The sequence below is a fragment of the Xenia sp. Carnegie-2017 genome, unplaced genomic scaffold, assembly GCF_021976095.1.
Source record: "Xenia sp. Carnegie-2017 unplaced genomic scaffold, XeniaSp_v1 HiC_scaffold_25, whole genome shotgun sequence".
In the NCBI taxonomy this organism is placed as follows: domain Eukaryota; kingdom Metazoa; phylum Cnidaria; class Anthozoa; order Malacalcyonacea; family Xeniidae; genus Xenia; species Xenia sp. Carnegie-2017.
The window spans coordinates 7,671,193-7,691,548 of record NW_025813488.1 but is presented as its reverse complement, the minus strand read 5'-3'; the positions used below and the strand labels follow the sequence as shown (position 1 = coordinate 7,691,548).

Sequence of the window (20,356 nt, the reverse complement as noted above, 5' to 3'; positions counted from 1 at the left end):
AAAAACTTTGTTTTCAGAATTTCGTCTTTGACATTAGACAATAGAGTTTAGTGGAAGAATCTTTTAGATTATAATCAGTCTACTGGGAGCTAAGTTACTGACTGTTTTGTACATACTTCTATAGCTTTAATTTCTGCTCTGCGTTTTTCAAATAACTTCCAGCCAAGGGAGTTACGAGCTTACGCAGACTGACCTTGTTCATTCTTTACATTCATAATCAGTCTTGCCCTACTATTCAACAACTTTTGGAGTCTTTCCCAGAGATCTTTCCGAGTTTGCCTCAAACCTCACAACAATAGTCAAAATATGGCTGGATTAAAGCGGATTAACACCAAAACCAAACTGCTTCTATTAATAAATAATTTTATTTTCTTTACAGCTTCAATACCTGACGATATTTTATGTAAAATAAATATATATTCAAGGTGTTATTTCCAGTTCAACTGTTCGTCAATTTGAAATCCAAGCGCTTTGGAACACTTTACTTTTTTGACTTTTTTGTTATTGATCGTAAAGGTTGGTTTGATATCAATTCTATTTAAATTTGTGTCGAAAGACGGTTAAAATATATTCTGTCTTCACACGCCTCTGTAAACTTACATAGGTAAGTGCTTAAACTCAATTACAAAATAAGAAAAAGTGATGACTGTTCCAAGAGAACTATTGGTTTTTGTAGAAGCTATTCCAATGTTGTTATGTATGATAATAAAAAATACGTTAGCTAAGTCTAAACAGACAAAATAATCCTCCAATGCCATTAAACTGACTAAGGAACATGCGCGTAAATGTTTTCATTTACCACATGGCAATTCCTAAAATTGTGTATACTTTATACGTCCTGGTCCTTGCTGTAAGAACATGAAATGCCAAACTATGTTATTTGGAGCTTGATAGGGAAACCAAGTAAATTTCTTTCTTCATCAATGGGGTGCAATAAAAGAAATGGATGCAATAAATGTTGTTTTTTGCTAATCACTTGACATGTTTTCATTGTTGTCGTATGTCTCTCCTATGGATGAGAGGTATAGTTGTCGGTACGGTGCTCAGACCTTCCTAGGTTCAAATCCATGTTGTTTTCTTTACTGAGTGGAACACTCATGGTTGTCAGTATGGCTATCGCACCATCTCAGGTTCAATACCGATCTGGATCATCGTTTTCTTTCACTTCAAAGTTTAAAAAAATGATAAAAAACGCGAAAAAAACCTAAGTGTTCGATGATGAGCGCTTAGCTCAACTGGCCGATGTTGGGCGCTTAGTTCGACATCACTGACCTCCTGTGCACAAGATCCTTGGTTCGCCCCTCTGCTGACACACTTAGGTGTACGAGGCGGATGTGGAAGACAGAAAGTTGAATTGAGGAACAAGTGTACGGAGGTAAGAAAGGGAATATTAGGGCGTTCTGTTTGCTCTTGGGTTTCCTGACTTTTCAAAATTTAAAAAAATAACTCCCTGATCACAGGGAGTCATAAAAAAATTTGAGCAAAAGGCTTAGTTTTTTTAAGAGTGGTTTTTTGCATGGGATCCTATCTTTTTTTTTCTTCGCTCTCCTCCTTCTTTCCTTCTCATCGGAGAGCGAATTTTTCTGAATTTATACTAAGTGTCGCATTCCATTCTCTAAAAACACAGTAATAGAAATGCCACTTTTGCACTGTTAACCAGCACTATTTTTTCATTTCTTATCTCAACCTAGATCTAATTATACCTTATTGCAGACAGGGTTTGAACCTCCACTTTGCAACCTCGAAAGGTTGTGTCTTGTAGTAGACCAGAGAGTTCGTTGGAGACTAATGCTCAATTTAATGTGCCATTCCTGCTTTGTAATAATTAATTCAAAAAAAATATCATTATAGGAATCGTTAAAAGAGCTTTAAGCTAAAGATGGTGTTTGGAAAGAGTGTAAGCGTTGTTATAAATTGTAAACATCAATGCTATTTTGATCATGCGTAAGGTATCCTAGCCTTGGATAACTTATATTAAAGACATAGAGATAGTTATATCTGTACAGATGTTTCATGTATGCAGCACGTTTCCTTACGGTGATGGATTTCTTTTAGCGGCTTCTGTCAGTATTAGTTTGATCATTCCAATTCGTAGTTATATATAAGGATGTCGATACATTTATGAATCGACGTTAGAGCATAAGGTATTAGCCAAGTTCCAAAATGATAACTTCTTCCAAAGGATTGAAGAAAGGGCCTCAAGAAGCTTGTAAACATCCAGATCATATTAACCCAAGTGTTTATTTATTTTTATTTTGACCACATATTTGACGACGTAGCAACATTCTTCTTTAAATACTGTGAAGAGAAAATTAGCTGTTATATGAATCCTTTATGTAACGACCTTCTAAAACTGGTCTGTTGCTTTACGTTGACACTCGTTGTGATAACTTTGCTGCTTCGAGATAAACTGCATGATTAGATATGATCTAGTACATATACTAGAACATGAATATTCTGTTAGACATTGTTGTAACTCCGCTTTGACAGTTTTTAAGTCATAATACATGAATGTTACTCATGTAATCGATTACACGAGTTCTAGTTACGGCCCTGGTAGTAATTAATAGTCACATGCTAGTTTGTGTTCTAAATCAATGATCAAGTAAATTGCCATCTTTTCAAGACTATGAATGTCTACCTACCTTTATTTCTACCTTATAGTCTACCTTTGTGTCTACGTTTATGTTTACCTTTGTGTCTACCTTTATGTCTACCTTTATGTCTACCTTTATGTCTACCTTTATGTCTACCTTTATGTCTACCTTTATGTCTACCTTCGTGTCTACCTTTATGTCTACCTTTATGTCTACCTTTGTGTCTACCTTTATGTCTACCTTTCGTGTCTACCTTATGTCTACCTTTATGTCTACCTTCGTGTCTACCTTCGTGTCTACCTTCGTGTCTACCTTAATGTCTACCTTTATGTCTACCTTTATGTCTACCTTTGTGTCCACCTTCGTGTCTACCTTTATTCTACCTTGATGACTATCTTTACGTCTACCTTTATGTTTACGCCCTGCCTTTACGTCTACTTTTGTGACTTTGTGTCTAGTTTGATGCCTACATTTGTTTTTATCGTTTTCATAGGAGAGAACTTTTGAAAAAGATAAAATAAGATTAAATAAGATGTAGGGAATGTTTTTCCACTTTATGCATATGACAATAGTTAAAATATTTAATAAGTAGAACATTGATGAATCACTAGTTTTATCTTTTTGCAGCTCTCGTGTATATTACATCGAATCCGTTATTAATCTATTTATCGATCGAGTTACAGCAGGAATTCTCTGTTAATAAAACTCTGTTTGAAAAGCAGGTCGTTGACAGGTTGTTTTAATTTCTGAAACTATGTCCTATAAACAGTCTACAACACGAATAATTCATTTTAATGTAAATTTAGAAAATCATGAAAACTTATATAATATTCAGTCTGTCATGTTTTTTCGATATTAGATTAAAACGTTTGAATCTTTGATTTTTTTCCACACATCTTCAAAGTATTCATTTTTAAAAACATTTTACTGCAATATCCAAAAAAATAACAACCTAGATTGGCATCCAATAGATAATCTTTTTCATGGTTTAATCTAAACCCAAATCTAAGCCCACAAATTCAAGCTATTAGTCAATTACATCACTAATTGACAGACAAAGAGTTTCAATCATAAATTGATGTAATAATCACATTCACCAATTAGCCACTCGAAGGCAATCCGATTCACTAATTGATTAAGGAGCGAACCTATTGAAAAATCTTCAACAGCAATGGCTAGTAGCAAGGTAAAGACGGCCTACAAGAATTTTCCTGCAGATGCTGATTTTCCAGACCTCAGCAAACACAATAACTACATGGCCAAAGTTCTTACTAAAGACATTTACTCCGAGCTACGCAATAAAGCCACACCAAACGGCTTTACATTGGACGATGTCATTCAGACTGGAGTTGATAATCCTGGTATGTAAACAAGTATCCTTTTACACGCACTGACCTGCAAAAATTACCAATGTTCATCAAACTTCTACTTAAGGTCATCCGTTTATTATGACTGTTGGCTGTGTTGCTGGAGACGAGGAAACTTATGAAGTCTTCTCCAAGCTCATGGATCCCGTCATCGAGTTACGTCACGGTGGATTCAAGAAGACCGATAAACATAAGACCGATCTGGATGCGAGCAAATTGAAAGGTGGAGATGACCTGGATCCGAATTATGTATTTTCCAGTCGTGTGAGAACTGGTCGCAGCATCCGCGGATACAGTCTACCACCTCACTGTTCTAGAGATGAGAGAAGAAAGGTTTGTGTTAGCTATGGATACAGGGAAAACAGCAACGAATGAAGGAAAGTCTAACTACTTTGCTTTTTTTATCTAGGTAGAGAAGATTACAGTGAAAGCCCTTGATCAATTGGACGGGGAATTAAAGGGGAAATACTATCCGCTGGACAAAATGACAGAGCAAGAACAAAACATGCTTATCGAAAATCATTTTCTATTTGATAAACCTGTTTCACCATTATTGACGTGTGCTGGTATGGCTCGGGATTGGCCAGACGCTAGAGGTATCGCGTTTTTAAGATCGTGTAAACGGTAGCTATATCAGGTAGGCTGTAAATGTTTTTATCTATTCGTGTGTAGGTATCTGGCATAATTCACACAAAAATTTCCTGGTGTGGGTGAATGAAGAGGATCATATTCGTGTGATTTCCATGCAAAAAGGAGGTAATATGAAAGAAGTCTTTCAACGATTTTGCACCGGACTTACAAAAGTCGAGGCCCTCATGAAAAACGCTGGTTCAGAGTTTATGTGGAATGAGCATTTAGGCTTCGTTCTTACTTGCCCTTCAAATCTTGGCACGGGGTTGCGAGCTGGTGTTCACGTGAAACTTCCAAACCTGGCTAAAGATGAGAAACGATTGGACGAAATATTGAAGAAGCTAAGACTTCAAAAACGTGGAACGGGGGGTGTGGATACCGCAAGCGTTGGAGGCGTCTACGATATTTCAAATGCCGACAGGATTGGATTTTCAGAGGTCGAGCTTGTGCAAGCAGTGATTGACGGAGTGAAATTGCTCGTGGAAATGGAAAAGAAACTGGAGAAAGATGAATCAATCGATGCACTCATTCCACAATAAAATAATCAAAATAAACTTGGACCAAATGCAGTATCTACGTTAGCTTTCGAACTGTGTATATGAGTAAAATAGGATGTGATTGACTGACATAAAAAGCAAGAGTAATGGACATCTATATACAGAAATCCATGAACATTTTGAATTACTCTTATCTGGTTAACTTACGTTTTCATTATTTTGTTCTGAGATCCAAGCAATCTTGAAATATTTCAATGAATGAATGAACATTTTTTGAGTCTTCCATTTTGATAATGCACTTCATTTCCAATGTTGTACAATACATGCAAACTTCACACAGTATGAAACATTCTGCCTGCAACAATTGCATACACACGTTAATAACTGTTGTATTATATCTTTGTGTGGAGAAATGATGAGCTCACCTTAGCATATAGGAAATATCTGATTTCCTCGACCCCGAGAGGCGTAGAAGCCATAGTCAAAATATGATTGTCGTTTAGCTTTCTAAGAAATTCGTCTTGATCAGGTATTTCATCAAGCTGCATTTCATAAGATTCACTGACAATAAAAACAAAAAACGATCAAATTTTGTAGTTTATAAAAAAATTGCGTTCGGATACAACTATCAATAAACAAGTTCAACCTTTCCGGTAGTTGTGACCACAGCGTTTCGAACTGTTGAGGGGAAAGTTCTGGGTCACGGAGTAAGACTAGACAGGACGGTTCGGGATCTTGGAACGAGACTTGAGGGGTAAGTTGTGGATCGCAGAGAAAAGCCTGAAAGGAAGGTTCCGGATCTTGTAGCAGAAGTTGATTTTGATCACCACGGTGTTCGACAACAATCTCTTTAACACTTCCTTCGTTTGAAGTCCTTTCTTCTTTGAAGGTCGAACTCTCATTAACATCCTCAGAGATTCTTTCTGCGACTTTAGCATCGTCATCAAGTTGAAGTAAACTTGCGTCTCCCATAACAGGCTAAGATATGTACTTTATGCTGAGAGATACTAATAAATCACGGTGTAGTTTGTAAGAGCTTACCGTCACAGTGTTCGCTTCAGATTCATTTTTCTTTGTGTCGTCTTCCTCGGACATTTCGCGCTTTCTCAGTGTTGCTATTTTCCTATGAACTTTCTTCATTAGATGTCCACCATAAAGGACGGACAACGTATTAAATTCATCAAGCATAGTTTCCTGTGGAGCATGGTATGTGAAGAAATATAGAAACATATATGAAAATGACATAAAGATACGGCAGCAATAATTGCGAGTAGAAAATTGAGAGTATATATTAAGGCAAGACACAGTGGATCAGTTGCTCTTTATGTTTCTCTGTTGCTCTAGTATCAGAATGTAGTTTACGTTGAAGAAGACCTCTGTATTACTATATGGTCCATACCTTGTATTCTAATTCAAAGATATTAGATGTAACATTGATTTGAGCGTTTCGAGGAGGACAAACCACTTCTTTTGCCTTGTTTACATCAAGTTCCAACAGACGATAATACATTAATGCGCGATCACGAACATCCATATTGCATTCCTCTACTGGAGAAGTACAATCACATTGGTTAACACATAAAATGCAACATAGAAGCATATCATAAACAAATACCTGTACAATAGTAAAGTACATACGCCAAGATAGCTTGGCATTCAGGAGGTCGTTTGAAGAATAACTTCATACAAGCGGTGAGAAGTTCTAACTTTACCACGTGAGAAGTTTCCAACTCCATCTGTTCAGACATTGTTTCTAATACGTAAGGTGCTTCGGGGATTTTCTAAAAACGTAAAATGATGTAAGAATTAGTACTATTGCCTAATGCTTATATGCGTTTTTGCTGTGTTCCCGTCTACCTCGCCATATTCTCCCAGCATCCATATAACACTGGCTTTTCCATCGGGTAAAAGATCAAACTGCAAATACCGACTAATATTACCCACAAATTGAGACTCAAGGTCATATGGCACCATAAAATCTATAGCAAAGATATAGGGAAATAAATATCCCGAAAATTATCACCAAAAAAGTATGACGTCATTTGACTACTTCTAAGTGCCGCAAGAGCACGTGATACAATATGATGATCACGTGACTTGACAAGTGAAAGTAGAAGTTCAAAAGACTTGTCGGCCAGGTCGGGGTGAAGGATAGCAATCTTGCTGATACTTTGAATGGAGAATGAGGAGGTATCGTTATGTTCAGCATGGTATCTATAGGAGAAATTAGGAACATGCGTGGATAAACAATTAACTCATCGTAAAAATGGACAGAACACTATACAAAATAAGATTAACCTACCTAAGTTCCTCTAAGATTTCTTTTCCATTAGATTCAGTGACTAAATTTGAAAGAATTTCAAGTTTCTTGATTTTCAAATACACAGGATCATTTCGTCTGAAAAGTACATATTTTTTTCCTTAGTACTGTCTCCTATGCATTCAATATGAATGCTGGAAAAACACGACATACTTGCAGTAAAAAGATGATACATTATCTTGAAACAAAAGTGGACAATGATGTAATATTACTTGAATATGACAGGCGACCGAGTAAGCAATTTCTGACGACTTCGACAACAACGCAGTCAACAATGGTACTAAGATTAAAAAATTTCACACTCAGATGGCGATCTACAACGCGTCAACAGACAGCTATCATGTACCTTTGATGCGCTTGAAAACGTCATTCCTCAACACCGGAAGTTTAGACGTATAGAGCAAAAACAATCGGACAGCAGCAAGGACTATGCTTGTGTTGACGTGTTTGAGGCAAACGTCCAATCTATTCTATAAACATCAATGAAGTAGGTTGAAGAAATCAGACAGGAAGTGCAGTTAATTTGTTAGGGGAGGGAGTGGTGGGTGGGGTTTGTATCGTCATGACTCTTTGGTTACTGTCGCGACTTATACAGGGAGATCACTCAACTGATTTGAGTTTCACTACAGATCGTTTCTATATTTTTTGGCTGCGGGGGACTAATTTTAAAATCATTCAATGACTGTATGATTGTCAATGCTATCTTCAGCCATTGTTCCTCCAGCATCACGAGTGCCATTGTGCCATTTTTTAAACATGAACACACGTGAAATATTTGAGATGTTTGCCAGTGATACAAAACAAACAAAACAAACGTACCAATGTGCTGTATATATCTTCTTCTTTTTCTGGATAATGTCGTTTTAAAATATCCAGTGCGAACATTAGGCCCCATTCATCAAGACCAGATAAGCTATAAAAATATTTAGAAAGGCAATTCAATTAAGGAAACGAAAGACCGCCATTATATTCAATTCACCTTTTCAAAATAAATTGATGAAACCGTGCTGACTTCTCCGACAACATTTCCTCCAAAACATATATCGCATTACAACGAACCTAAAGAGAAAAATTTGAAGCCAACGACGATGATTATTAACGATTGAAGAAATTTTTTTAATCAGCCTTCAACTAAGTCCCCACCTTCATATCCTTATCTTCTAAAAATCTCTTATTCAAAAGCAGCACAAGTTCTTCTTCTGAAAGTAGAATGTATGGACTACAATTTCGTTTCCCCTATCAACAAGAATATAACAAAAACGACGTACCGTTAAATTCCTGTGGTGCTACTTGATAAAGCTGTAAACAACCAATTACTGCAGTTTTTCTGACGTACGTACTGTGATCCTCGAGACCTTTCATGACAACATCTTTTGTGTATTCAACGAGACTGGCGAGACTTTTAAACAGAAATTATGTTAACGCTTATAACATCGAAAGACATTCAACTTCACAATAAATCATCATGTTATCCCATCATGTACCTTAATGATCCAATGCTTCTCAACGCTAGACCTCTCACCATGAAGTCAGTATCTTGAGCATCTCGAACGAGAGTATTCACGGCAAGTAAAGCGAGATCAGAATGATATCTGGCATAATGGCAGATGTAGAGATAACATAATTTCTTTTGAATAAGATCCTTCGTTGCTGCTGCCTAAGTTTTGCAAGATAAGATAAAATGAAGACAAAATAGAGTTAGAGTTGGAGTTGATATAGAGGGGCCCGTCACACTCCTGATATTTTTCATATATATATATATACCACACAATGATTTTATTAGTCATTTAGATTACAGTTATTGGTATAAATTTTCCTTTAATCTTCTCTGTTCATAATTTCAAACTGCCATTTGATTTATTTTGTCACTCCCCCCCATTAATTAATCCGGAGTCCCCCTTGAGATAGAGAATGAATCAAATCTTCCATTTCTTGACTTTGAAGTAAAATTGTTTTGAAAAGAAATTAGCCAAACTGTTATTAGAATCATACCTTTACAATGACTGGAAACAAAGAAGTCATATCAATGCCTTTGGTCATGTAAAAGATGACTTGTTGAAGCAACTCAACATACTTCTCAGAATTTCTTTGTCTTCCATCAACATTTAATTTTTCTCTGTTGACAGACAAAAAAAACCATAAAAATCTAAAACAATGAGTTCACTTATAATTTTTTTTTCATTTAAGATGAAATATTCTTTTATATTCACCTCAATTCAGTCACTTCATCTTTGTACGAACATAATCCTGACATTCTTCACAATCTGAAAGTAAATCGTGAAGAAGACTCGGTTGCGGTTACAAACTTAAATTTTGCTCTGGATAGCATATTTGACATGGTGAATAACAAATGTGTAGTTCTTTAAAAAAACTGTTAAAAATCAAAATGAAGATAACTATAAACTTAAATGACATGATGCCAATAAAATGAATGCATTGTGTCATTGATTTTTATAGCTATCTTTAATTTTGCTCTTTGCACAGTGCTTTCAAGGACTACTCAATTGTCATTCACCATGAAAAATACGTTGTTTAGTGCAATATGAAAGTAAATCAGTAAATCTTAAACAGATACGTAATATTGAGCATAGATAAAAGTCAGTACAATCACAGTCATGCATCCCCAGAGAAACGTGAAGAAAAATAATACAATATCACACTGATCTTATTCAATCAAAATTTAATGATAAATATACATCACTTTCTAAATAAAATAAAAACACAATCATAATACTGGAATACAAAACCATGTCTAGAACAAGGATTTCATGAATCATGAACTGAGTAAATGCGTACAATTTGATCTAGACAAGATGGTATGTTGGTTACTGGGCAACAGCCATTTTCTGAGATATACTGATGAATGCAAGGGTAACAGTAGACAAAGCCAGATGAAACCAAAGCAGCCATGTTGCTTCGAACATTATGACATAATGGACATTGCAAAGGATGTGGAGGCAAACCGCAACCTCTATTTGACACCTGTAACAATATATAGATAATGATTTTACACCAATTAATAAAACAAAAAAAATACAAATAACATAAATCTTACTTTTGGCATTGCGGGTGGAGGAGGAACAGGCAGGTTTGTGAGTGATGATGTTATCTCATGATCACGAGAATACCACCATTCAATAAACTGAAGAAAGAATATGATTGCCGGCATCACAATGGTTGCTAAATGAATTGTCTTGTCCATTAGGTATCCGGGCAATGAATGCACCATTTGCCAAAATGATTTTGAAGTTGAAAAGGATTGCAAAGGTAAGCCACGTAAATTCTCTGTACTAGCTCTGACAAGTTGCATTTTAAGCGCGTGGAAAATAGGACTGTGATGTTTCAAAAGTTTCAAAGTGTATCCAAATTGATAAGCAGAAAAAATACACTGAATAGTAAAATGAACATAAGGATAGACAGCCAGAAAAATTCTCGTTGCAATTTTCTGCGAGGTACCATCATTAGCTCGTATATTTTGATCTTGTAGTCTCTCGAATGTTTGGTCGATTTTAGATTTTATGTAAGGCCAAAGAACCAACTCGAGCAGAGACAAACGCTGCAACTTCTTGCTTAAATTACCAACATGGCCATTTGACACGTTGACACGTTTTAAAAAGTAAAAATTCTCCGATATAGAAGCACCAAAACGTCTTAAATAATGCTGCTGGACAACCAAATGAAAAATCAAATAAATCTCTTCGGCATAATGATAAAACATGGTAAACTTTTCAGGATATTTTTGAACAAGAATTTTCACAACGTACATCCAAGCGGGTTTGAACACATTATCAACGGCTTGATGGGAGACAATCTCAAATATCGTAGGTTTGCTCAGGGACACCTCAGTTGCACTGGAATCTTCAGACATAGCTCGGTGAGTTAAGATATTTTTCTCGCTATTATTTAAAATTTTATTCTTATTTTCATTGTCAAAATGTCTGCGGATCAAAGGGATCAAAGTACAATTCCAATAATTCGATTAGTCATGTACTTCATGTAAGACGGTCAAATAGCATACGTTTTCTTTTCTCAATGGGGAATAGCTATGAGACTATGACTCTTTGGTTAGTGCCGAGACTAACTCAGAGAGATAACTCAAATATCCTTACGGACTAATCTTGCAATACTTCAATGATTGCCTACGCTACCATGAGCCATCAGAGTGATCAGACCCCAAGAATCCCCTGGATGATTACATAAATCCTATAGGCCTCCAGCAAGAGAAACTCAACTTTTCCTTGCAGATTAATCTCCTGTTTGCCAAAATATTGCCTGTTTGCTAATGGCATAATAATTCACCATTCTATAACTGATTAGTTCACAGTTGAACTTGACATTTAGCTAAATGATGTGCAAAACTGTAAGGGAGAATGCGTCCTTTGGATGTATTTACTTGATAACTCCAGCTTTGTCAATGATCTCACAATACCACACTGACATCGACAGTTTTTACGGCAAGCAGCTTTCAAAAAAACGGGGTAACATGACGTGATTATAATCTTTATGGTAATTATCATAAACTATCCATTGGTTGTACACAATGGTAAACGGGAACTGAAGAGCTTGGAAACGAAAGTGTACTTTCTTTGGAATCTCGCAATATTTTGAGAACTAACTTGTGATTCTACGGTGAAGCCAAATGATGCCTGGCAAATGTTTTCAACATGAAACAAATTTTTAGTTGAAGAAATGCTACGTTCAGCCATCATGATTACATTTTTTAACTTAGTTTGGAAAAGTTAAGACTATTAAATATCGAAAATTTTTGAAACCCTAATGTTACAGCATTATGTTTGTACGTACGGTGCAGCAAATAAATCAAGGTAAAATCTTGGAATAGCATGTCCAGGTAGTTGACATGCATGTCAGAAAACGACAACTGCAGAAGTGGAGGCATGTGTTTCATAAGACTTATCTCTTTATACCATGAATATTTAATGATCCCCAACCGCATCACACAAATCGCTTACAGACCCTGTGATATTGCATGTCAAAAGAATCTGTGTAAGAAACCAATATCTTCTGAATTACATAAAAGTGTAAAGAAAATTACACAAAAGTGTAAAGAAAAAGGCACATCAAGCAAAAAGACGGAAGGAATTACGACAACAGATTGGGGTAGACAACGAACTGAGATTTTCGTTCACTTTAAAAGATCGGAGAGCAGCACATCACTTGAGAGTAAACGGTTCTGTTCCAGACATTTAAACGAGTACAAAAAACTTACACTTTTTTTGAGCATTTGCTTTAGGGTAAGGCGCAGGAACATTACGACAAGAAGTAGACGATGTCGACAACCATGTCGAAACGTGATGCAGTGAAGGATCGAGAAAGGAGTGAAGATGTCAACCATAATAAGTATGAAAAGAAGGGAAAGGAGACGGTAAAAAACTGCAATGGATTTAAATTCGAGATGATAAAATTACCAAATGATGGTCAAGTTGAAATTCTTGCTAGTCGACCATTTGGTAAACCTGTAAAATCCTCGCAAGAGAACGATGCAGTGGAAATTATATTCGACAACGAGAGCGTGATTCACATTCACGTAGAAACAGAAAGCAAGTCCCGTGTTCATAACATCTTGACGTCTTGTGGAGCACGGATACCACATGGGCCAACTGTTCTTGACATCCTGGTCAGCAGTGTTTCATTCACATATGCCACCATTCTAGTCATCTTGCTTGCCCATATACGTGAGGAGAGGAGATATATGTCTATACTACTCATATGGTTCTTCTACGTCATCGTTCGTGTGCGTACATACAGCATGTTGGGTGAGCCAAAGAGGAAGATTTGGCATTTTTCTGGCATTTCGTTTAGTCTAATATTCGTGTATTTAACTATGATGATGGTATTTCCAATGTTGATCAGAGATGTAAACTATCGCGTTGAAATTCTCCAAGATGAATCTCAGTCATTGCTAATCATGTCGTACTTGAAAGCAAATGTTGGTATTGCTCTGCTAGGAATGGCTGCTCGACGCAGTTTTCATTGTGGAAAGATCATTCATCACATTGACCTTATCAGCTCATTGCTACTAGGAAACATGGACATTTTCAATCTGATTGAAAGTCTGAGTGAAAGAGACCAGAAGTTGCCTTTGCTCCCTGAAGGAAGCATAATGGAAATTGCTATTATTGTAGCATGCGAGCTTGGCTTTCTTGTCATTATTTTTGAAGCAATAATGCCTTACTCTCTCATCACTCTCGATAAAAAAAATGTTGGTCAGTTGAAGTATCATTTGAGCTTAAAACAGACCAAGGAGCAAGCCATTGTGTTGGTGTATCCCTACTCTATGCTAGCTCAAAACATTCCATTTCTTGCCATTCGTTTCCTGTTGTTGGTTTTTTATCAAACTCTACATGTTGGATATGTCATCAAAAATATCACTAGCATTATAATTGGAGTAATTACATTATTTCGTGCAAGGAGCACCTTACATAAAAAGTGCAATAGTATTTTCTGTAAAAAAAGTTTCATCCATAATGCTCGTAGAGTTTCAATATAAAGTAATAATATAATGGTCATCGCTTGTGATTATAACTGGGTATGAATAATTGGTAGAACTTACATATTTTAGCAGAAATGTGAATAATGAAGCACATGTATAATGTAAAGAGCTATGCCATCATCATGCAATAATTTCACCATTATTTGTAAGCCATTAATCTTTGATAGTTCAAAAATTACTTAATCACATCATTTTCAACAGTTACAAATTGAACAATGCTGTTATAAAGTCAAAAGTCATTATTATGCACATTCTATTAGCCACATTTTTAATGCATAAACCAAAACCGTTTTTGTATAATGAATGTCACAAAACTTTGAGAAGAAGCAATGTCAAGTTGTTAAGACTTATGATAAATTTGTTGTCAAATTTTTCACAAACCTTTAAGGAAATTGCAAAAAATATCCTTCAATACTGCAAGAACTTTATCTTTCTTTATGAGTCTTTGAGTCTTCGCGTCACTTAGCTCAATAAATGTTTGTATTTTTAGTGAATTTTTATACTCTTCTTATGCTTTTGAAATTCCCCATGTTTGTGAGTGCAAAGCATCGCGCGGCGCGGGAAAGCCGGTCGGTTTGTATCGGAGCGCTCCGACGTAATCCGGCAACGTGTCCTAACAACGTATGAAGAGATAAAGTCGAATTCAACCAGTGATATTTACACATGGCATCTCATGGAAATGTTCTTGTTATTCAAAGTGACGAACAATTCAACGCAGAGTTTCAACAAAATAGCAATAAATTGGTGATTGTGGATTTCACAGCTTCGTGGTGACGTAATTTAATCATCTAGTTCTAGGGTATAGGGTCTTGTTGGGGATAAGTGAGGATGAGGTCAGCTATCTTCTCTAATGCTTTTACTTTCTATGATTCCAACGCAGGTGCGGTCCATGTAAAAGAATAGCACCAGTATTCGAGCAGTTAAGCACGCAATTTACACAAGCAGTATTCCTAAAGGTGGATGTTGATATATGTAAGGTAAGATTAAAAGAACAGTTGTCAACAGTGCATGTTGCACCAACTAAAATAATGTATTTGTTGAGATGATCATTAATACATGTAATGGTGTTTGGCTCATGGAAAAAACAAAGTAACCATTTTCAAATGCAGTTACTTGATCTTGATGACATGCAATTTCTGTAAGAGGTTTTTGAGTATAATTCCCAATTTCAACTGAACCAACACCTACAGTACGTGTTTTGTTGTGTTGTTATGGAGCTCTAAATTCTGATTTATTTACTCATGATGTTGTCTTTTTTAAGGGGACAGCTGCCATTTATGGCATCCGAGCAATGCCAACCTTCCTATTTTTTCTTCATGGTCAAAAGTTGGATGAACTCAGAGGTCCAGACCCAAAAGCATTAGAAGAAAAAATTTTACAATTATCACTTCAAAGCAATCAGACAGTGAGTCATTAATCAACTTAAACATTCACTTTTATTGATGAGAAGGCTGGCTAATGTTAGATATGCTTACTTTTTAAGGCAGTGGATTCTTCTAAAGTGACTATTGGACGAGCTTTGGATTGTTTTCGTGAGCTGTTAGAAAACTCCCCTGATGCCTTTGATAGTGCCTCACAGCTGCTGCTACGAATTGCCAACAATGTCATAAAAGAGCCAAAGGAAATCAAATACAGAACTTTGAAACTTAGCACAAACACTTTTCAAAACAAACTCCTGCCAGTTAAAGGTGCTGTGGAGTGTTTGTTTGCCATGGGATTTGAAGATGTGAGTGTTGCCTTTCTAGTGTGCATCCTGACTCAGAACTTGAGGAATTATTTTAAATTTTTTGTCATACAGAATGATGATAAAGTTGTATTGGATGAAAAGAAATCTCTAGATGATTTGACAATCATCCGTGATACAATATTGGATGAAAGAAACAAACGAGAAGTCATGTTACAAACACTAAAGAAGTACTAGCTTGCTGTAAATTATAATGACTCGTGGAATTTTTAATTACTTTGGCACGTTGAGGTAAAACTTCACCATACATATAATATGTGCGTAAGATTGCGGTTACGAAAGTAATTCTTCAAGATTAATTGGTTAAATTGAAAAATTAGAACATCTGTAAATAATTTTAAGTTAAATTATTGTCACAATGGAACAAGGGAATAGTTGAAAAAGAAGCAAGTGTGATTTTTCTTATCTGCGTATTGAGAGTTGCCGGAGCGAGTTCATTGTTTTTTAAGGCACAGAAACAGAACGTTTTATAAAAGTATTAAACTTCAGTTAATCTCAAAGAACGATACACATTTGTTTAAAAATTTATTGTTGCGTCATTTACGCAATTATTTATTCTTCATATTTGTTGGTGAGTAAACGCATATGTGCGTTTACTGTAGCTTTGCTTCCGAAGTCTTTACTGGCTTTCAGTGACATTCCTTTTTTCCTTCCTATGCTGACATCTGTATATGAGAAACGCAGCAGAAAGCCGGAATGATGACTTAGTAGGAAAATGTTCAAGCGAAAAACTGTGATTGTAAAATACAATTGAGTAAATCGCGTGAAACTCGTCAACTTAGTTTTGCAAAGAGTTGAGCTAACTACAACAGCATGATGATTAATAAGTAAGAGATTTCAAACAGAGTCGGCTGTATAATCTCAAGCCCAACTCCCAATATGAAAGAGAAAGTCAAAAAAGACGTGGACAAACTAGATTTATAGCTAACAGTGGAAGTACACGGGTAAGGTGGCATCCCAATCAGAAAACCCACAAGACAATTATTTTTTTGACTTGAATTCAATCCTGATATCGAGTGGGAACTCCATCAAACTGCTCGATGATTGACGGAAAAGCTGTGAATGTTGCCAGCTATTCTCTTCTCTATTTGAACATCTCAAAAACCCAGAGAGCTTGACTTTTGGGTGACCACTGAACTTCACGGTTCTTTCATGGACTGCAAAAACGTTTGTGAAAATATGTCGTTGTAAGAACAGAAATGGGAAAAGCAGTATTAGTGACATGACGTACCTCCATCTAAAGCTTCGCTCATTCCTTCTTGCTTATCTTCGCCAATTACCATATTAACATGACCATCTTTGAACGTAGTATACGACGCTTTAACAATTATCATATCAATCTCGAAACCGCCGACATCAATTACCCAGGTAATTTCTCCCGAATCTTGGCTCTCCTGCATTGCCAGGTAAACCTAAGGACAAACCGCAAAACACTAGCACAAAATCTTCTTGAAGAAAATGCCAAATCAAAATCTACCATTTTCCAGTCATGTTCCTCTTTTCGTACCACTGACGTCATCGAGTTGATTCCATTCTCCCACCCTTTGATATCATCATCCCGTGGTATAATGTCATCATGACATCTGTAGTATATGTTGGCTGCTGTGGAGTAACGAACTCGCATTCTACAATAAAAACAGAGACGTTTCAGTTTGCATTAAAACACGCACAATCTCATGGAAAAAGTTACGATAATTGCAACTGAAGTGGGCGTGTGTTGCGATTCCAAGCAGACCAGATTGAGAACAATGTATTTTAACAATGTCGAAAAAAATAAGAAAGTAAAAAAAAACGAAAGATGAAACGATAGCGTCCATTCGAGAGATTAGGATGACATCTGGCTTAAGTAGATAACGAAATTAAATTCAATTATATTACTACAGAGGACAGAGGATGGAATGGACACATCATGTTCAAATAATTAAAAAAAAAATTAAAGGATAAAAGCAGAGAGCTGTAAGATAGAATTCCACATACGCGACAGCAGCGGTTCTAGAGACATCTTTGCAAGAAAACTTGAAAATTCAAATTTGAAAAAATGATTCAAGCCTTAACAGTTCTCGTTCTCTTGGTCCAGTGTTTCTGCACAATACAAGCAGAGTTTACTTCGGAAGAAAATCACAGGTAACTATTGATTTAACTCATTGATGTAATAAATATTTAAGAGCGCGTTATGTACGTACAACTAGCTAAATGTTTCAGAGCAAAGAAACGTGCGAATGAGCGAGAACACGAGCGACTACATTGGACATTTTCAATAAGAAATAAAGCAATCAGTAACAACTAATTGTGATTTAAAGCGGCTATGAGAAATTTTCGATAGCTTCGTTTCAAATTTAGCCACGCGTTAACTAATGTATAAAAGGACTTATTGGCATGATGATGTGTGTATTCCTGTCACAAATAAAATTGTACGGAATTTTTTCTACATTTCAGAAGTCACGATTTGATTGAATCGCCCAGAGGAGGTAAAAGAAATTTTGACTTCAATGAAGCACCAAGAGGGGGAAAAAGGAATTTTGACTTCGATGAAGCACCAAGAGGAGGAAAAAGGAATTTTGACTTCGATGAAGCACCAAGAGGAGGAAAACGAAATTTTGACTTCAATGAAGCACCAAGAGGAGGAAAACGGAATTTTGACTTCAATGAAGCACCAAGAGGAGGAAAACGGAATTTTGACTTCAATGAAGCACCAAGAGGAGGAAAAAGGAATTTTGACTTCGATGAAGCACCAAGAGGAGGAAAACGAAATTTTGACTTCAATGAAGCGCCAAGAGGAGGAAAATAGACAATATTGATGAACAATTATAATGAAATTATAGTAGGCACACTTATATTCCAAAGCTGAAGTAGTAGAACTAATTCCAGAGATCAAACATAATACTCATATATTAACAAATAAATTGTAAAATATGCGAATAAAAATTGATATCTCTTACACACCTTCCTTTTTGAATATCTTCTTCATTTGGTTTAAAAACAAATCCACATGTTCCAGTAACCTAAAATCCAACAACAGCAAATTATTATTTTGATATTTTCAATGCATATTCAATTTGGGCCATTTATAATAACTGGGTGATAACATAAAACTTAACCTAGGATCTTTTTAAACTAGGATCTTTTGACTTCTCTTAGGCAGACAACGATTGAAAACATTTGTCCGAGCAATATTAGTTCTTTGCCAACGAATCACAATAATAAATTCCATAATTTAGCAACATTGCACAAAGGCAAAATAATCATAACATGTTACACTAAATCAGACTGAAAAAAGATAATAAATTTTAATTATTTACGATTTTATAAAACAGAGACTTAATCTTGGTGACAAATCTATCATGCTTTTCAATTCACAATTTTATCATAAAAAATCATTAACTGATAATAATTTTACCTTTTGGCTATTACCCAGCTCTCCCCTAGCCCTCCGCCACTCCACATCACCAGAAATACGGCCTTGCCTCTCTTCAGCTCTGACATCCTTTTGCGGAGTAAGGAAACTAACCAATTCCTTGATATTTTGTACCTCAGCAACTAGTCTCATTTCCGGAGACAGTTGATCTAAAAACTGTCATTACGGTACAATATTAATATTTTCATGAAGCTAGAGCATATTAACCCACCAACAACAAAAATTGTCATTACACTTTTATTGAAGTTAGAGATAGTTAAAACAAGCCACTCTTCACGACATTCTCTGCGGCGTTTCAATACTTCATCATGCCTATTGGAGTATCTCCAAGTAACATCCATTATCTTGAGTCAAAGAGAACAAACAAAGACTTACTTTCCACAAAAACAACATCAAACATTCTTAATGAAAGCTCACATGGTCTTTTGCAAAAGCAATAACATATGTCAGCTGCTTATTCCATCCCGCCTCATACAATAATGGCTTATCGCATACACCCTCACAGGGGTCGCAGTGAAGCCATCTTTCTTGAGTATCGGAAAACACTTCAGTCCAAACATGGTCTGTCCAGTCGACAACATACCGAGTTTTAAAGCCTAACGCAACACAACACATCGTGAATGCATTTGCCCACTCCCCACATCGACCACGTCTAGTCTCTAAAAAGAAATATGCTATAGTTTTTGTTTTCTTTAAAGTAAGACTATAACAATACCAATATAATGCAATACCAAGCAATTTTTCTGGATCATTGTAACGCGGAAATCTCATGATTTTGGCGCATCTTGGACATCGGTATAGTTCTGTCCTGTTAGCACCCCATCTCCTTTCCTCCAGCGTTGCCTCGCATACACCGCTACCTACGCCATCTTCATTGCATTTCTCGCATCTCAAAGAACGTGTGAACCCATGAAAAAACTCAGCTGAAAAATATTCACGTTGTAAGCAACAAGGGTATTTTTATTATTAAGGAAATAGTTTGAGGACATACATTTGAACCACACGAGAAGGGCCAAGACAAGGCAATCTTTGGAAGACATTTTCTCGTTCGTTCTTAACTTCTCCAGACGAATTGCTTCAGCCCGAGTATGTAGTTCCACAACTGGAATACGTGCAAGATATAAGTCTTGTAGACGTGGTTCTTCATACTCAGTAACTTGGTTGAAATGAGACATTATTCTGGCAAAAAAATTTGCTTCGTTGGCCTCCATTTTGACGTCTGTATTGTTATTACTGCTGATCTCCGTAGGTATCTGGACTAAATTTAAAGGTAAA

The 20,356-nt window shown here is 36.2% G+C and overlaps 6 protein-coding genes across 8 annotated transcripts; 3 read left to right on the top strand and 3 right to left on the bottom strand.

Moving 5' to 3' along the window:
• Positions 1–1,778: 1,778 nt before the first annotated feature.
• LOC124453711 (AP-4 complex subunit beta-1-like) lies at positions 1,779–14,453 on the bottom strand. 3 transcript variants are annotated; one of them, XR_006951168.1, is made up of 21 exons: positions 14,304–14,453; positions 9,622–9,675; positions 9,404–9,527; positions 8,896–9,068; positions 8,680–8,810; positions 8,555–8,610; positions 8,391–8,470; positions 8,231–8,324; positions 7,758–7,881; positions 7,565–7,691; positions 7,394–7,489; positions 7,142–7,305; positions 6,949–7,070; positions 6,707–6,872; positions 6,491–6,639; positions 6,133–6,285; positions 5,738–6,069; positions 5,517–5,652; positions 5,299–5,446; positions 3,993–4,277; positions 1,779–2,298 (listed from the first exon to the last, which is right to left on the bottom strand). XR_006951168.1 is itself a non-coding variant. In XM_047004548.1 (20 exons), exons 2-19 carry the CDS (start codon positions 9,663–9,665, stop codon positions 5,306–5,308), a joined length of 2,412 nt encoding a protein of 803 aa, XP_046860504.1. In that variant the 5' UTR covers positions 9,666–9,675; positions 14,304–14,453; the 3' UTR covers positions 3,155–4,277; positions 5,299–5,305. The 3 variants fall into 3 exon arrangements, 2 of the variants coding, with proteins under 2 accessions (XP_046860504.1, XP_046860505.1); XM_047004548.1 differs by lacking the exon at positions 1,779–2,298 and having other exon boundaries at positions 3,155–4,277; XM_047004549.1 differs by lacking the exons at positions 1,779–2,298; positions 14,304–14,453 and having other exon boundaries at positions 3,155–4,277; positions 9,622–9,721.
• Positions 3,769–5,680, top strand: LOC124453718 (creatine kinase, testis isozyme-like). The gene is made up of 4 exons (XM_047004560.1): positions 3,769–3,958; positions 4,032–4,297; positions 4,374–4,560; positions 4,637–5,680. The coding sequence occupies exons 1-4, from the start codon at positions 3,769–3,771 to the stop codon at positions 5,131–5,133; spliced, it is 1,140 nt and encodes a 379-aa protein (XP_046860516.1). The 3' UTR covers positions 5,134–5,680.
• Positions 10,075–11,657, bottom strand: LOC124453713 (peroxisome assembly protein 12-like). Its single transcript, XM_047004552.1, has 2 exons — positions 10,467–11,657; positions 10,075–10,393 (listed from the first exon to the last, which is right to left on the bottom strand). Exons 1-2 carry the CDS (start codon positions 11,277–11,279, stop codon positions 10,178–10,180), a joined length of 1,029 nt encoding a protein of 342 aa, XP_046860508.1. The 5' UTR covers positions 11,280–11,657; the 3' UTR covers positions 10,075–10,177.
• An 85-nt stretch (positions 14,454–14,538) lies between the features above and the next one.
• LOC124452628 (monothiol glutaredoxin-S11-like) lies at positions 14,539–16,071 on the top strand. Its single transcript, XM_047003206.1, has 5 exons — positions 14,539–14,692; positions 14,803–14,899; positions 15,184–15,327; positions 15,406–15,648; positions 15,721–16,071. The coding sequence occupies exons 1-5, from the start codon at positions 14,586–14,588 to the stop codon at positions 15,841–15,843; spliced, it is 714 nt and encodes a 237-aa protein (XP_046859162.1). The 5' UTR covers positions 14,539–14,585; the 3' UTR covers positions 15,844–16,071.
• Positions 16,072–16,178: 107 nt separating this feature from the next.
• Positions 16,179–20,317, bottom strand: LOC124452625 (peptide-N(4)-(N-acetyl-beta-glucosaminyl)asparagine amidase-like). Its single transcript, XM_047003204.1, has 9 exons — positions 20,073–20,317; positions 19,813–20,004; positions 19,499–19,740; positions 19,315–19,425; positions 19,064–19,237; positions 18,610–18,668; positions 17,144–17,291; positions 16,898–17,078; positions 16,179–16,823 (listed from the first exon to the last, which is right to left on the bottom strand). Exons 1-9 carry the CDS (start codon positions 20,290–20,292, stop codon positions 16,648–16,650), a joined length of 1,503 nt encoding a protein of 500 aa, XP_046859160.1. The 5' UTR covers positions 20,293–20,317; the 3' UTR covers positions 16,179–16,647.
• LOC124452629 lies at positions 17,536–18,604 on the top strand. Its single transcript, XM_047003207.1, has 2 exons — positions 17,536–17,790; positions 18,103–18,604. Exons 1-2 carry the CDS (start codon positions 17,705–17,707, stop codon positions 18,452–18,454), a joined length of 438 nt encoding a protein of 145 aa, XP_046859163.1. The 5' UTR covers positions 17,536–17,704; the 3' UTR covers positions 18,455–18,604.
• Positions 20,318–20,356: the final 39 nt, after the last annotated feature.